General features: G+C 49.9%; 1 protein-coding gene across 2 annotated transcripts in view; it reads right to left on the reverse strand.

The window, feature by feature from the left end:
* MCMDC2 (minichromosome maintenance domain containing 2) overlaps nucleotides 1–16170 on the reverse strand; it is a 1264730-nt gene that overhangs the window by 1172552 nt on the left and 76008 nt on the right. For both annotated transcript variants that reach the window (XM_078687209.1, XM_078687210.1), the window contains exon 2: nucleotides 8379–8509. In XM_078687209.1, coding sequence (XP_078543335.1) covers nucleotides 8379–8509 — 131 coding nt within the window. The remainder of the gene's footprint in view (nucleotides 1–8378; nucleotides 8510–16170) is intronic.

Consider the following 16170-nt stretch of genomic DNA (forward strand, 5'->3'; position numbering starts at 1 on the left):
AAGTACTCACGTTACCTCACCCACAGGAAGCGGGTGCATAGGTCCCAAAGTGTGTTGGGTTTCGTCGTGGATTCCTACGGAGCCTTGGAGAAAAGATGCTGCAGGCGACCAGGAGAGAAGAGTCCGGTTGTATCCACGGGCGGATCAAGGATGAGGAGTACCTGAAAGCAGAGGGGACAGAGTCTGGGTCACTAGCCAGTGGCTTTCCAAATGGCTGGTCCCACGTCTCTCGTCGCCTCCACGGGTTTCAGCTTTGCTGTGGCTGTGGATCGGGCTGAAGGAAGTCTGGAAGTCCGGGTCTTTTCAGGCTCTGTGCTCGGGCTCCGGCAGGAGCGTCGACAAAGCAAACCGTTGATCGCTTGATGGTGCCTGCTTGTGCAGGGTGGTCCCTCCTGGACCACAAGGGAGATTCTTCAGTCTTCCACGTCGAGTAGGATGTCGAAGGTCCAGAGTTTCGTATCAGAGTTTCAGTCAGGATAAATCTAAAGCCTTGGGACTCAGCTCCTACCTATGTACCAAATCTAGGGGATGGATTACCTGCTAGGTCCCTCCTATGGGTGGGACCCAGGAAGGGGGTGGTTACACCCCTTTCTCTTTGTCCAGTTTTGCGCCAGAGCTGGGGCTGGAGTGCCCCAGCACCGGTTTGAACTGGACTATGCATGGGACACCTTGTGTGCCCCAGGCAGTGTCTCATTTCATTCAGGCCTCCCTGCCCCAATACACTATAGCCTGTCTGGGGTGGTGCTAGCACCTCCCTGTGACAGGAAACCTCTTGTCCAAGCCTCCCTCGCTGGAAGGACTCCCAGCAGCAGGAGGTCAGACTTGTGTCTGTGGCAGCAGCATCCATTTTGTGATGCTGAGGCTCTGATTAACTTAAACCGGGATTAATGTAAGTAACATGTCTTCTCCCTCTAGACGGGTGGAATGCTACCCCCGTCACCAGAACTGGTGAGGGGGTAGTATTCCAAAGCGTATGACACCTTACACGACATGTTTTGATAAAGCCAAACCAAAGATAGCATTTAACCGCGAGGTTCATAATGCACTTAAGAGTATATGGTATGGCATTATCCTAGAACAGCTATAAGGACATGGTTCCGAAAGCTGCAGACAGGCTCAGCTCATGCTAGAGCACCATCTCACATAAAACCAAGCACTCTGCCTTCAGGACTGTTAAGGCCTGCCATAGGAGTGACTTATAGGTGTATATGTGTCTAGATATAAGGTTAGACATAGGAATACTATATCTAAGCAAGGGGTTATTACACAACCTTGCCCCAGCTGAGTGATCAGCCAGTTGTGTCAGTTTGGATGGCCAGCCAGGGGTGGCAAAAGATATGCTGCAGCCCCTGGTAGGCCTTGGGTGCACCTATGCCCTGGGTACCTATAGTACACTGTACAGGGACTCATAAGAGTGACCCAAATCCCAATTGGTGATGTACCTAAAGTACATGGTGTAAAATTTAGAGAGAGAACAGCAGGGCTGTGGGTCTGATTAGCAGGCCCACAACCACATTAAGTCGAAAACCAGTGAAGCAAAAAGCAAAAAAAATGAGGTGACCATAGGAAAGCAGACCCTACTCTTCTACAGTTAGCAACAAACAATCAATCAAGGGTGTGGCTGAATTGGACCCCCCTCCATTTATACAGATAAATTCCCACAGCTGAAAAACAAAAAAGTGGTGAACGCAAGATTAATAGGATGAGTCAGTCTCGGGACTGCAATGGAAAGACAAACCCCGGCTGGCCCACCCAATGTAGCCAGGTAGGTCGCGGCTCAGGGGGCCAGGAGCAGTCCTGTTGCAGCAAGTCTTGAAGGGTAAATTGCGAGGCACATAGTCTGCAGGGCTAGTCACACCCCCTCCTCCCCACCGGAGCCACGGAGCTCCCAGACAGGTCCGAGTCTGACATGGCCCTTCGCCGAGAGACATCCGGCCCGGAGATGCTACCCATATCGATCAAGGAAGAGGCACGGTAGGGGAGGAGGCTTTCTGGTTCGAGGTCGGAGTTGGGGAGCGCCTGGACTGCGCCTCCGGTGAATGGGAACTTCCCCCTCTGCGGTTGCCCCGTCTTCGAGATCTGGTTCGGCGCCTATGGGCCTTGGGCGCATCCTGGCTAGGCTGCTTCAATGATCTTCGGGCAGGGGAGGGGGCCGCACCAGGCAGAAGAGGTCGCTCCTCCGTAAGCCAGGTCCATGTCACTTGAGGGGTGTCAAAGAAGAATGTCTTGTCCTGGAAGAGCACCTTGAGTCGGGCCGGGAAGAGGAGACCATAGCGGAGACCCAGATCCCTGAGTTTTTGCTTGACCTCGTCTTAGGACAGACACTGGGACTGCACCTCTCTGGAGTAATCCGGAAAGACCATGATTTTGGAGTTCTGGAAGTGTAACAGGCCCAGTTCCCTGGCCGCCCCCAGTATTGCATCCCTGTCCCGGAAGTTGAAGATTCGAACGATGATGGGGCGGGCGGGGGCTCCGGGAGGGGGTTTGGGAGCAAGAGTGAGCCCGCACCACCGCAAACCAGATGGAGAGTTTCTCTGCGGGCATCCAGGAGCGGACCCAGTCCTCAGTGAAGGTATCGGTATGACCTTTCTCCACTCTCTCCGAAAAACCCAGGAGGCGCAGGTTGTTCCTTCGTGCCCTATTTTCGGCATCTTCGGCCCTACGGTGCAGCTACGCGGTCCGTGTCTGAAGGCGGGCCACCTGGGATTCGAAAGTGCCCACGTCGTTCTCAACCGTGGAGATATGGGACTCCGTCTCCGCGATACGCGCTGTGGCATTACGGAGGTCCTGTCGAATTAAGGCCTCGTCCACCCTTACTGCTCCGATCCTGCTTTCCACCGAGGCCTGCAACGCACTTATGGCCTGTAGGATGGTGGAGAGATTTCCCTGGGAGGTCCCAAGAACAGCCGGAGGATGCGCCCCCCCCCCCCGAGTCCCGATCCGACTTAGTAAATTGGTCCATCCTTGTTTGGGTGGGGAGAATGGGAGTCTGGGTGGTGCAGGGTCTACCCATGGCCCTGGAGGATCGGTTTGAGGGGGCCGGAGGGGGGAGAAGGGGGGACCGACCAGCGTCTCGGCCTCAGCCCCTGCCACCCGACGTAGTGGCCAATCTCTCTCCTACACCTCGATGTTGAAGGGAGGAGGTCACTCCCAGGGAGCCCAACGTCGGACAGCAGCAACTCACCAGGCACGGCCTACGGGCCCCTCCAGCAGGCCCTAGCAGCAAGATCTCAGGTGTCCAGGAGGTGAAAGGGGTGGGCAGGTGCATTGGCCAGCCGACACGATGGCCGGTGCGCCCCCACACAAAACCACAGCGCAGCACCTGGCCCGTAGACAGCGGGGAGATGCAGGCCCTAACAGCAGCAAACCCGGGGCTCGTCGGAAAGCCCCCAGGGCCATGGAAGTCGGTGCACCCCGCAGCTTCGGTATCAATGCAGGCAACGGGAGGGCTACACTGCGCAGAGGTTTCAGCAGCCCGCCCCCAGGATTTGTAAGACAGTCACAGGCCAGCTACCCCGCGTACCCAACGGAGCAAGCAGCACCTCACACCCCCGGCACTGCATCTCCAAGATGGTGGAGGGCGCGGGAAACAGCAGCAGTCAAGAGGGTACACAGCGAAGGTCTCACACTGGAGCGGGGTGGGGCGCGCAGGATTTAACTCAGTCCACGTAGGGGCCTCCGGTTCCAAGGAGCAGGTCACCAGTAGCCGCCCGGGGAAGGCAAGGGATCAGGCAGGCCGCAGAGGGCAAATCGTGGGCCCCGGGCGTCCACCACCGTCCAAAGCAGAGGAGCAAGCACCACATCAAAGCAAGAGAATGTCCGCACCAGCGCCCAGCTCTCAGACACTGTGACCGCCCTCCGGGCCGCACCGGCAATCTCACCAGTCCAGATCCACACCAACAACCTCCACATAGGCAGGCATGGGGGGGGATGGCAGCGCGGCACGGCCCGCCACCCGATGTGATGGCCGACTCCCCCTCACACCGCCGCGGCGCAGCCCCCTGCAGTCTGGGTAAGCAGTTATCACGGGTCACAGCAGCAGCGCCTCGGGTGATCAGCAGCGCCACAGGTCGCCCGGGACGGGGCGCCCATCAGCCATTCGAGTGTCTCAGGGCCGAGGAGGGCCAGATGCACCGTGCCTGCCCACCAGCGGAGGCCCACAGAGTAAGTAGCCCTGACCAAGAGGGGAGCAAGGGCAAGCCTCCAACACACGGCGGGCAGCGCGGGAGGTCGATCTGGACTAGCTCATATGTAATTTACAACATTGTTTGCCCTTGTGGAAAGAATTACATAGGCAGCATGATTGGATCTTTGAAAAACTGGATGCAGGAACATTATCGAATTATATACAGAAGTCGGACACAAAATTGCCTGTCATTGATCACTTTGAAAAACATCATCCACACGTTTTCTCGGCAATTCTAGATTGAAATCCGATCTTAAACCCTTGATGAAGGTGAATGTATCATTAATCTATCTCAATGGTTCTCATTTTACGGAATTGAAAAACTAAACAAAAATACACGAGGGGGAGACCTGGAAATAGATCTACGGAACAGAGAAAGCAGATTGATCCTGAAATATTATACAGTGAACAATGGACTGAATAAAGATGCTGAACTGTATTACTAGTTATGAGTAGTATAACGTAGCAAATTTTGATCTCTCTATGATAAACTCTTCCTTATCTTCAATCGATATTTGCACAATGAGGTGTATATAGCAAATGATCAATAGCAATGTTTTTAAATAATGTCACCCAAACTATCTATGATTATGATATGTATCGTAGATGAGAAGTATGACTATATGCAGATTAGTTATTTTATTCCAAAGGATGCACATGGAATGCACAGCCAGTTAGGCACACAGTTTTAATACTACCTAGTATAAATATAGGATATGACTGAACCAATAACGTAGGGATAATCAGTTTTGGGACATGGACCTTTAAGAGTATACTATGGAAACTTTCCAACACCTATCTTTTGAACACACATCGAAAACGGACCATAAGTTCAAATATATTTCTTTATGCATCCTTTTATTGTTTCAAACGAATAGCGTGGTAAAAAATAAAAGTGAGAACAAACTTTAGATAGTGACAAATTAATACCTTAAAAAAGTATAATATACTTCTGATATGAGACTTATAATATTGATTGGAGATTGCATTATTAAGACCCTGTTTAGAGGGCAAAACTAAAAAAAAGTACAATGTTGGCAGATTGCTAAAGTATATTAAGCCACTCCCAATTGCGGCGGGTCTACAAGGAATGGACAGCTAAGCCTCGAGACATATGGATATGGACAAAGGACTACTCCAACACACTTATACTTTTACGTATACACCCTTTTATAGTTTCAATCAACTGCACTTTAAAATTCACTTTATTGTTGATGATAGACTCTTCAATATTAACTGGACATTGCTTCTAGAAGATCCTGATTATGGGATAATAACACAATAAATTGACCAGTGTCTGCGGTTCCTTTAGGTTTAACAAGCCACTTTAAGGTGGCAGGGGTTGATATGTCAAAGAATGGGCGCCCAAGACTCGGGACATATGGAAATGGAGAAAGGACTTCTCCAACACACTAGCCTCCTAAAAATGGTGCCCTAATAAAACGCTGAGATCAACGCTAAAGTGGGAACTGGGCACGAGGAACTCCGGAGCGGAGCTACCTCACCTGATGATTTCCTGACACGGAAGCATGGTAGGCCCTGTCTCCAGAGAAGGAGACCACATACTGCATGCATACTTTTTCTATAATTTATAAATATTGGGAGAATATATGCATTTGTATCTGTGTCGTTGCACAAATCCTTGTGAACAGGGACGATAATACTCTTCAACGGGGCATCCCGTAAAATGGGATGACTCGTTTAGATTTAATAGTTTCAATTTGCAGCGGTAAAGGACAAGGAACTCTATCCATGGCCACCTACCTGTCCCCCCGAGTGCCAGGATCAGCGCGTAATATGTTGCTGCTAAACTGACAGGTGGCACTGCACCCGCATGATTATAACAAGTACCACAGAACTGCTCAACTATTCTTTTGGAATGTGCATATTTGTGCTCGAAATTTCGGAGGAGCCTCCGTCTTGATTTGTCACATTTGACAGTCTTTGCAGTGGGAATAAATTAGAGAGGATGCTATTCTTTGACTAAACAACCAAGGACTTATCAGAACCAATAGGACTTCACAAGGAGGTAAAAAATCATCTTTCTATGACAAATGAATGCAATTTCACATGGTTAACAGTTAACTATTCATCTTCTCTATGTTTAATTTCTGAATTTTCCTTTTCACTTGATGGCATATCCCTTTGCCTCTCCACTTCTATTCTCCAGTGCAGTATCCGCTACAAATTCTTATGATAGCAGCTCCTCGAGTCTTCTATAACCCCTTGAGTATACTATTTTTAGACACTTAGGTAAATAAGGGAACCTCCTACCCTTTTTTGCACCTTCAAGAACCTTCTATAAAATTAGCGTAAGTGTGGAATTCCCGGGTCACTGGAGGTGTGGTATAAAGAATTATAATTTTTTTTTATTGAAATCATATTTTAACATAGAATTTAAAGCCATGAGAAAGCCCCGGCAGCATAGGCATTGTAAGGGGTGAAACATGTGTTGGCTGGAAATGAGTACTGAGCACGTAGTAACGCAGTGAAACCAGCAAATATCAAGCACAAAATAAAGAGATACAATCAACAACAATCATAGTCAATGGACTTTTCTTTCTATGACTGTATTAAATCTTTTATTGAGACCAAATAGATAAAATTATCAGGAAAATAGGCAGTGGCGTCACTAGGGGGATGCGGGGGGTGCGGACCGCACCGGGTAACACCATCACACGGGGTGACACCAATCTTGTTGTAACACAGCTCTGCAGCCTTGCGGCGGGTGTTTTCGGTAGATGGGTGCTCAGAGTCGGTTGATGCATCCCCTTCAGAAGCGTATAAACTGCTTCAAAGAACACTGCTTTCTTTTAAAGTTCCAAGGTTTATTTCCAATTGACAAATAGTTTTGATACAGTTCGCGGTAGCATTGGTCTCAATCTCCCGACTTTTCACATCAACTTTCACTCGATTTGCTGACAATACAGGCATGAGGAGTGCTTAAACGGCTTCAATGCACAGAATGTGTTTTTTGTGTGAAAAGGAGCCGTATTTCAATGTGCATTTGAAAGAAAAGAGTCAGCGGTACTGCTGAATAGAACTGAGTTTGTCACTTTTAAATACAGTTCTACAGTTAAAAGTACCATGAGTGCAGCACGTCCTGATAATTAAACGGCCCAGTTCTGAGGGTCTACGCCTCCTCCGTAGGCGGGCAGACGCCCAAGGGGCTGGACTGCTGTGTTCGAGGTGTTTGCTTGTCCAATCTGATACTGACTTGGTGCCCGCCCCCTCTCTTGCAAAGACTGTCTGCTCTGCTGTTGGGAGGGAGGGTGACAGCCCTCTGTGGGGGAGCCGATGAGAGAGTCTCCCTCGAGGTAACAAGGGAGGGGGAGCCGGTTAAACTAACAGTATCTCTGTGCAAGGTGGAAATGAGACTCCCTGGGTATCTGGAGTAGGAGATCCTCTCTAGTTTTCAACTGTGAACAATCCTCGGGGAGGAGAGAGACCCTTTAGGGGTGTCGCTGTGTCCGCGCGAAGGGATGAGAGGAGAGCTGATATCCAGGGGGAAGGTGTCGTAGGGTGTTATGTGCTCCTTTCAGGGGTGGGCGGCACACTGACCGCTGAGCCCTGCAACCTTGGGCTCACTTTTCTGCGTGGAGTTAAAAGGGGGTCGTGTTAATTCCATTTCCCAGGTAGTGTGTGCTTGGATTCCTCCCGTGGGTGTCGGACATTGGTGACCCTCTGGGTGGGAGGATTTTTGGGTGGTCGAGTCACGCCAGCCTTGTCTTTTAAGAACCCTCTTGAGCGGTCCCTTCCATGAAAAGGAGGGAGGGGTGCTGCCAGAGGCACCTTCACTGAGTGTTTGAATCCTTCGAAGGTGGGGTTTCCTCGCCATTCTGTGCACAATGTGGGCTAGAGGCTTGAGCGCTTCTCCCGTGAGGGTGGCGTGAGCAATGCACCATGAGTTACCCACACCTGGTGACACCAACCCTAGTGACGCCACTGAAAATAGGACACTAGCAAAACAAATGTATTTGTATCTATTAGTTGTCCCAACTCCTGGAGAGTGTCAAAGGTTTTTCCAACAGATTAAGTAACATCACTGAAAACTTTGAGGGTAAGAAGGGAGAAGGTCGGGTCGGCAAGCACTGCAATTTGTACATTACTGAAGAGTACGTGAAAGAGGATATATTTTTCCATTAGTCAAACTGTCACCTGAAAGAAAAAAAATTAATATGGATCAACTTACTGACTGAAAAATGTGCACTGCTTTCCTTGGTTCATGCAATATTAAATTTCCAAGAGTCGAATCCAATTCTGCAATGTCACAAGGATTTACATAAATAAGAAACCTGTATACAGCATAGCTCTGCCTTGACTCTAGAAACAAAAAGAAACATGTATAATATTCTTTCCAAATGTGCTTATCATCAAAATGCCTCACTTAGCTATAAGAAAAAAAGCCTGACCTGTGACAAAACCGAAATTGCTGCTCAATGCTACTGGTATATATTGTGTTCGGATATGTCTGGAGGATCTGGCAGGGCATGTCTAACTAGTAAAGGATTAACAAACCTTCTGAGGGAAAGCAGGAAATGTGCTCCTATAAGAATAATCTAGTTTTAGAGCAAGTTTCCAACTTTAAAAGAACTCACAATACCTACTGATGTAGTCTTGAAAATCTGCAATATATACTACTTACACCAACGTAATACGTACATTTTCACATGTGGAATTCTGAAACAATTTGAACCTTTTACGTTTCTTTTTTAAATTCCTACAAGGAAGAAAAATGTTCCTCCAGGGGAAAACCCACCTCTCACTTACTGTCCTACCCCTCCAAAATCAACTAAAGTGTGCATAAATTCGAGAGGGAAATTCACCTTCAGCCTGGCACAGTGGTGTAATGAAACTTGAGGGGGCCCTCCTGCAAAGTAAACGCAGGGGCCCCCACACTCTGGACGATGACTGTAGCTCCCAGGCCAGGGGGCTGCCAGTAGCAGAGGGGGCGCCCCAGAACTCGGGGGCTTTTGTTACGCCACTGGCCTGGAAATTGATTTTCATGCAAATTATTTCCCATAAAGAAATCTCCACTCCCTTCTCTCTAAAATATCATCAGTAAGTGTGCTTGAAACCCTGCAATTGGAACACAAAACAAACACTCCTACACACATGCTTTTCAAACCTGGGAGCATTAACACCAGCAATGGCTTGCATTTTCGTTTTAAGATGTCTGCCTAGGGAACTGGAAACATTTAAAAAACTAACAAACTGAAAAGCCTATTTAATTATCTTTTTAAAACATTGTTTAGAAATTGTTGCAATGACAACACAAATAATTAAATGAATTCTGAATCCAAAAGCAAATACTATCTATATATATAAAAACAAATGTATGTCTGTCTGTCTGTCTGTTTGTCCTTTATGCATTACTACACCATTCATCCGACCGCCATGAAACTTTGGGAAGTTGTTCAGGTACGGACTGGGAACTGAAAGCAGCCCTGGCAAATGTTGCCAGACCAGCCCCCGTTCGACGTGTAGCGAGCCAGTGCAGCCAGCTTGCCTGACCGCTACTAGGGGGGTTTCCCACCAAGAAAATTGTGGAAAACAACAGATCAAAATGGTGAATTTTACAGCACATTTTTCATTACATATTCAATTGTATCAACTTTCAAATAAACAGTAAATAGTAGATGATGACCTTAAAGAGCACCAGGTTACCCACCCAGTCATATGTACCCCTTGACATTCTTACAGAGAGCACCAAAAATAGACACGAGTAGTGAATCAAAGAGAACAAAGTAAAAGTGAGACCAGCCCACATACGGTCTGAAGAACAAAAAAACGCAATTCAAGAACAAGAATTGCCAATGTAAATGGGTTTGTTTTTTGTCCAATGAACAGATGTTCACACGCTTGAATAATACACAAATCATGTAGCACAAAGGTAGCAGAAGTCAGTCCTAATTTCCAACAGATAAGACGCTCTGTTGCACGTTATAGGTACATGTTCTTTGGGGGTGACTGGGTATTCAGACTTTCTGCCTCTCCTGTAGCTTTTATTTCTATTAGGGAAACTTGCACTGCTGTTGTCCATGCTGTACCGCTGTTGAGCTTTAACAAATCTAGCAAGGGTAGCTCTTCTTAGTTCAAAATCTAAAACCACTAGTACAATCAAAGAGCGAAGTGTAGGGGACATGGGAAAGTAGGTGCAGGATACAAAGGTGCAGGACACAAAGATGAAATGTTTAAATTAAAGACTTCCCAAGCACTGAAGGTGTCACTACATTCCTCTGGAACACACACACCCAAAGCAGATTTAGGAACTGCTCCCACTCCCATGCTCTTCGGAATAACTGTAAGCTTGTCTGACAGGCACTTGCATAGGCATGCCTTCCCTTAAACCTGATAATACTCCACTGTACAACTGCACTAACTTTTTTTATAGACTTATTACATAAAGGCACTTATGCACACTGCTCGCTGTTGAATATAACCAAAGTTGCTGGGGCACCATATAACATTGTTAAACAACTAAATAAAATAAAAAATTGTTGTACAGTGTGAAGAGGTCTCAGGGAAGAAAGGAAGAAAATAGGATGCAAGTGGGAAAGTTCAGGTACGATGGGGTGCACACTGTGCAAGGGCACAAAGGGTTCATGGGGACACAATGTAAATGCACAATGCAATGATGGGCGAAAAATGCAACAAAAACACACACACACACATACAATCTGATATAACGTGTGCAGACTTGCCTAGCACACATTGAACTGGTACCACAGGGGAATCAGCATTACATACTTTACTTGCACACATATGCAACCACACATGTACACACCAACAGGTGCACATACACTTGTGGACACACATATAAGGAACAATTATAATGGAGTGGTTGGATGGCCATGAACTGTGGGGAGCAGTGAGAGCCTTTTGCACTGACCGCATTTGTAGCAACCCCAGTTGGCGCTGAGATGGTCCATTCAGGTGGGAGCAGGGAGCCATGGATGTCCGGTGCAGATCAACGGTGCTCGGAGCAGTGGTAGGAAGGGACGGGGTGGGGGGGGGGGGGGGGGCACAGGGATAATGCCTTTGAGAGGAGCCAATTGTCTGCAGCAGTGATCTGTCTGTCAGCGGCGATCACATCACAAAACTTGCTGTAGGACAAGGTCCAGTGAGACTTAACCCACCCACCCTATGCCATGAACACAGTGGTCACTGGTAAATATACCTTATTCAAGTGAGGGTGGTTGGATGGGCTGCTCTCTGGCGCCCATGTTAGCCATATACAGGAAACGTCAACTAACTGCAAGACCAGCCATGTCCCTACCGTCCCTACCTCTTGTTGTCAACAAGCCACGCCACACCCCTATTTGTGTGTGTCTGTTTACGCGCGCCAGGGAGAGTGTTGTTTGGCATATGGCTGCCAAGTACCAACTCGCTAGCCAAGCGGAACTGATTGCTGGGGCCATTTCTGTTTCCTCACACAGCAAAGTGCAGGTCCCAGCAGGAGGCGTCTTGAAAAAGACACTAGCAGTGAACACACAAGTGCGCATTTTAACAGCGCAAACATCTTTCTTGTGAAATCCGGACTGAAATCCGGACAATTTAATAAAACATAGGTCACGAACTGAGCCAGAGTCAAGAGAATGCACCAAGGGCTCCTAGAAATTTACACGTTAGCCTTACCAACAGGAGCTATGTAGTGGCAACTTAGTGCCAGTGGCAAGTAACACCTTAAAAGAAAACAAAACAAAAGGACTCAGTGTAAAAAAACAAAAATTAGAAAGCCCTGTTGGGGCTTGTGCTGAAAAATATATTTTAAGCAGCTCTGCTGTGCTGACTCCATCCTTCGCCCCAGTTACAGCCCCCAAGAGTCAAGAAGCTTAGCTCCACCAAAGGGAGCACACGTGTCACGTATCCTGTCTGCTGCTGGCTCGGAACATTTCAGCTGGACCTGCTCGGAGTCGGACACGAACAACAGACAACAAACACCCTGACAAAAAGAAACCCCCTTTTTTAGGTCTCGCCTATTCCATTCCACAGGAATGAATATGCGAGTCTAATGCCGCTAAACCACCGCTAAACCAAGACTTAAACCCAAGGCTCTCAAAAGGCTCTCAAAAAGCGGATTTCCAACAGTTCACGAGAATCACATGACCACAAGCACGCGCATTTCCCCACATGAAAGGCATCAGCCTCCCTCCCACAGGCTTCCCCAGCGCGCTTGCCATAATTGCATCAGACCCGACCTTACCATTTGCTCCTGTGCTTCCCCGCCCACTGCTTCACACTTGCCTTGAAGGCAATCTGCTTTTCCGCTCTTCAAAGGCTCTGCTCCCCACCCCCCTCCCGCTCTGCTCCCTCTAGCGTGACTCGCATTTCTCCTCCCCTGCATTTCTCCTCCCCCCTCCCTACAGCGATTCACTTGAGATGTGTACTCTCACGAAAACTACAAACTGTAAATATATGACTATGTTCGTTCAAACTTGTGTTATGCTACGTCCGCCATTCGCTTTAAACATGTTCTTTTTCTGAAAATAACTTTATTTCTTGTCATCACACATTTGTATTGATTCATTGTACACCGTCTCTTTGAATGTAATTACTGCTGCATATTGCCTTCTTTTTCCCCATGCTCGGGCCTGAATCTTTTTACTGCGTCTCACTGTTGTTTGTGATTTTGGCTGCACATAACTTACCCCGCTGTTGAATATGATTACTGCCGCATCTTGCCTCCCTCCTTGCGCACGGATTCTTCATTGCGCCCCTTCCACCCCATGAACTTGATCTTTCTGTAATGTCCTGGCTCTGTTTTTTCTCGCTCATCATCCTCCCCTTCCTCTCCAGCATGCCTACACTCAGACGTGCACGCTGCCCAGTCATCCCATCTCCTGCCTGTATCTTTTTCCCTCTGTTCGGTCTGTTCTTTGCCTGTTCGCGCTCTGCCGGTCTGTAAACCCCTCACCGTCAGCCTGTGTGTGTGCCTCTCTTTAACTTTAAGCCTGTCTCTTTTTGCTCTTGTATGACTACATACCTCGCTCCAAACCCTTCCTCCCTCCCTCACACTCTCTCTCACTCTTTATGCGTACTTCTCTCCATACCTGTCTATCGTATCTATGCCTGTCAGTGTTCACCCTCTCACAAGCATGCCCTTCCCATTCTTCTCTTCCCTGCTGGCTCAATCTCTCACCCTATCTGACCCCCACACCCGCTTCAGGGCATCCCTCGTGCCTCTCCTCCGGTCTGTCCCTGCCCTTTCTGTGACTGTCGTGGCTCGCCTCCCCGTTTGTCCCTCCCACCCCCGCTTGCCAGGTTTTCTTTCACTCTAGGTTTGCATGCGCCATCCCTGTCTGTGGCCTTTCCTTCATGCATTCCGTTTATGTATATTTAGTTAGCCCCCGACCACCGCAAGCCTGTCACCTTTGCTGTCCGTTTTTCTTTTCTGACTGGCTTTATCTCAACGGTCTCTCTTCTTATTTGCCTTTGTCTCATGGGAACTGCCGATATCGGCCCTCACTGTCTCTCTCTCACTGTGTCTGTCTACTACCTTATACCTTCCTCTACATGCCCCCTACCTCCCACGTTCCTCCATTTTCTGCTGGCCTCTTCTCCTCTCCTTGCTCTACCTGCAAAAACTCGTTGTAGGCAAACCAAGGGGATCTTTCACTTTGTTCCTGTCTCTCTACACTCTGGCTATTTCTTTCTCCATCCCAAGCAGGTTTCCTCTCCCTTTATTCCTCTCTCACTTCTCTCACACTCTTCCTTTTTGCTCTACTTTTTTTCCTGCTTATCTCGTGTCACTCATCTGTGCTTGTTTCTCTTCTCTTCTCTCCCTGCCTGTTTCTGTCTCCCCTCGTCTCCTTGTTATGTTTTATGTTCCATTCCACGCTTAGTAAATACAAGTGGAGACTGTGAAAGCGCCCCTATGGGTAACCCAGCATTACTCAGCGCCACTCCAGCATCACTCAGCACCACCACATCATCACTCAGCGCTACCCCAGCATCCATCAGCACCACCACAGCATCACTCAGCGCCACCCCAGCATCACTCAGCGCCACCCCAGCATCACTCAGCGCCACCCCAGCATCACTCAGCACCACCACAGCATCATTCAGCACCACCACATTATCACTCAGCATCACCACAGCACCACTCGGCACCACCACAGCACCACTCAGCACCACCAGAGCACCACTCAGCACCACCACAGCACCACTCAGAACCACCACAGCACCACTCAGCACCACCACAGCATCACTCAGTGCCACCTCAGCATCACTCAGCGCCACCCCAGCATCACTCAGCACCACCACAGCACCACTCAGCACCACCACAGCACCACCACAGCAACACTCAGCCCCACCACAGCACCACCACAGCACCACTCAGCACCACCACAGCACCACTCAGCACCACCACAGCACCACTCAGCACCACCACAGCACCACCACAGCACCACTCAGCACCACCACAGCACCACTCAGCGCCACCACAGCACCACTCAGCACCACCAGAGCGTCACTCAGCGCCACCCCAGCATCACTCAGCACCACAACAGCACCACTCAGCACCACCACAGCACCACTCAGCACCACCACATTATCACTCAGCACCACCACAGCATAACTCAGCACCACCACAGCAGCACTCAGCACCACCACATTATCACTCAGCATCACCACAGCACCACCACAGCATCACTCAGCACCACCACAGCATCACTCACCACCACCACAGCACCACCCCAACATCACTCAGCACCACCCCAGCATCACTCAGCACCACCACAGCACCACTCAGCGCCACCACAGCACTACTCAGCGCCACCCCAGCATCACTCAGCGCCACCACAGCATCACTCAGCGCCACCACAGCATCACTCAGCGCTACAACAGCATCACTCAGCGCCCCCACAGCACCAATCAGCGCCACCACAGCACCACTCAGCGCCACCACAGCACCACTCAGCACCACCACAGCACCACTCAGCGCCACCACAGCACCACTCAGCGCCACCACAGCACCACTCAGCGCCACCCCAGCATCACTCAGCACCACCACAGCACCACTCAGCATCACCACAGCACCACTCAGCACCACCACAGCATCACTCAGCACCACCTCAGCGCCCCCCCTGCATCACTCAGCGCCACCCCAGCATCACTCAGCGCCACCCCAGCATCACTCAACACGACCACAGCCCCACTCGGCACCACCACAGCACCACTCAGCGCCACCACAGCACCACTCAGCGCGACCAGAGCATCACTCAGCGCCACCACACTCAGCACCACCACAGCACCACTCAGCGCCACCACAGCACCACTCAGCGCCACCCCATCATCACTCAGCGCCACCACAGCATCACTCAGCGCCACCACAGCATCACTCAGCGCCACCACAGCATCACTCAGCGCCACCACAGCATCACTCAGCGCCACCACAGCATCACTCAGCGCCACCACAGCACCACTCAGCGCCACCACAGCACCACTCAGTGCGACCACAGCACCACTCAGCGCCACCACAGCACCACTCAGCGCCACCACAGCACCACTCAGCGCCACCCCAGCATCACTCAGCACCACCACAGCACCACTCAGCATCACCACAGCACCACTCAACACCACCACAGCATCACTCAGCACCACCACAGCATCACTCAGCACCACCTCAGCGCCACACCAGCATCACTCAGCGCCACCCCAGAATCACTCAGCGCCACCCCAGCATCACTCAGCGCCACCCCAGCATCACTCAGCACGATCACAGCACCACTCGGCACCACCACAGCACCACTCAGCGCCACCACAGCACCACTCAGCACCACCCCAGCATCACTCAGCGCCACCACAGCATCACTCAGCGCCACCACAGCACCACTCAGTGCCACCATAGCACCACTCAGCGCCACCACAGCACCACTCAGCACCACCACAGCACCACTCAGCACCAACACAGCACCACTCAGCACCACCACATTATCACTCAGCCCCACCACATTATCACTCTGCACCACCACAGCACCACT

Source organism: Lissotriton helveticus, chromosome 4_1 (assembly GCF_964261635.1).
Source record: "Lissotriton helveticus chromosome 4_1, aLisHel1.1, whole genome shotgun sequence".
NCBI lineage: Eukaryota > Metazoa > Chordata > Amphibia > Caudata > Salamandridae > Lissotriton > Lissotriton helveticus.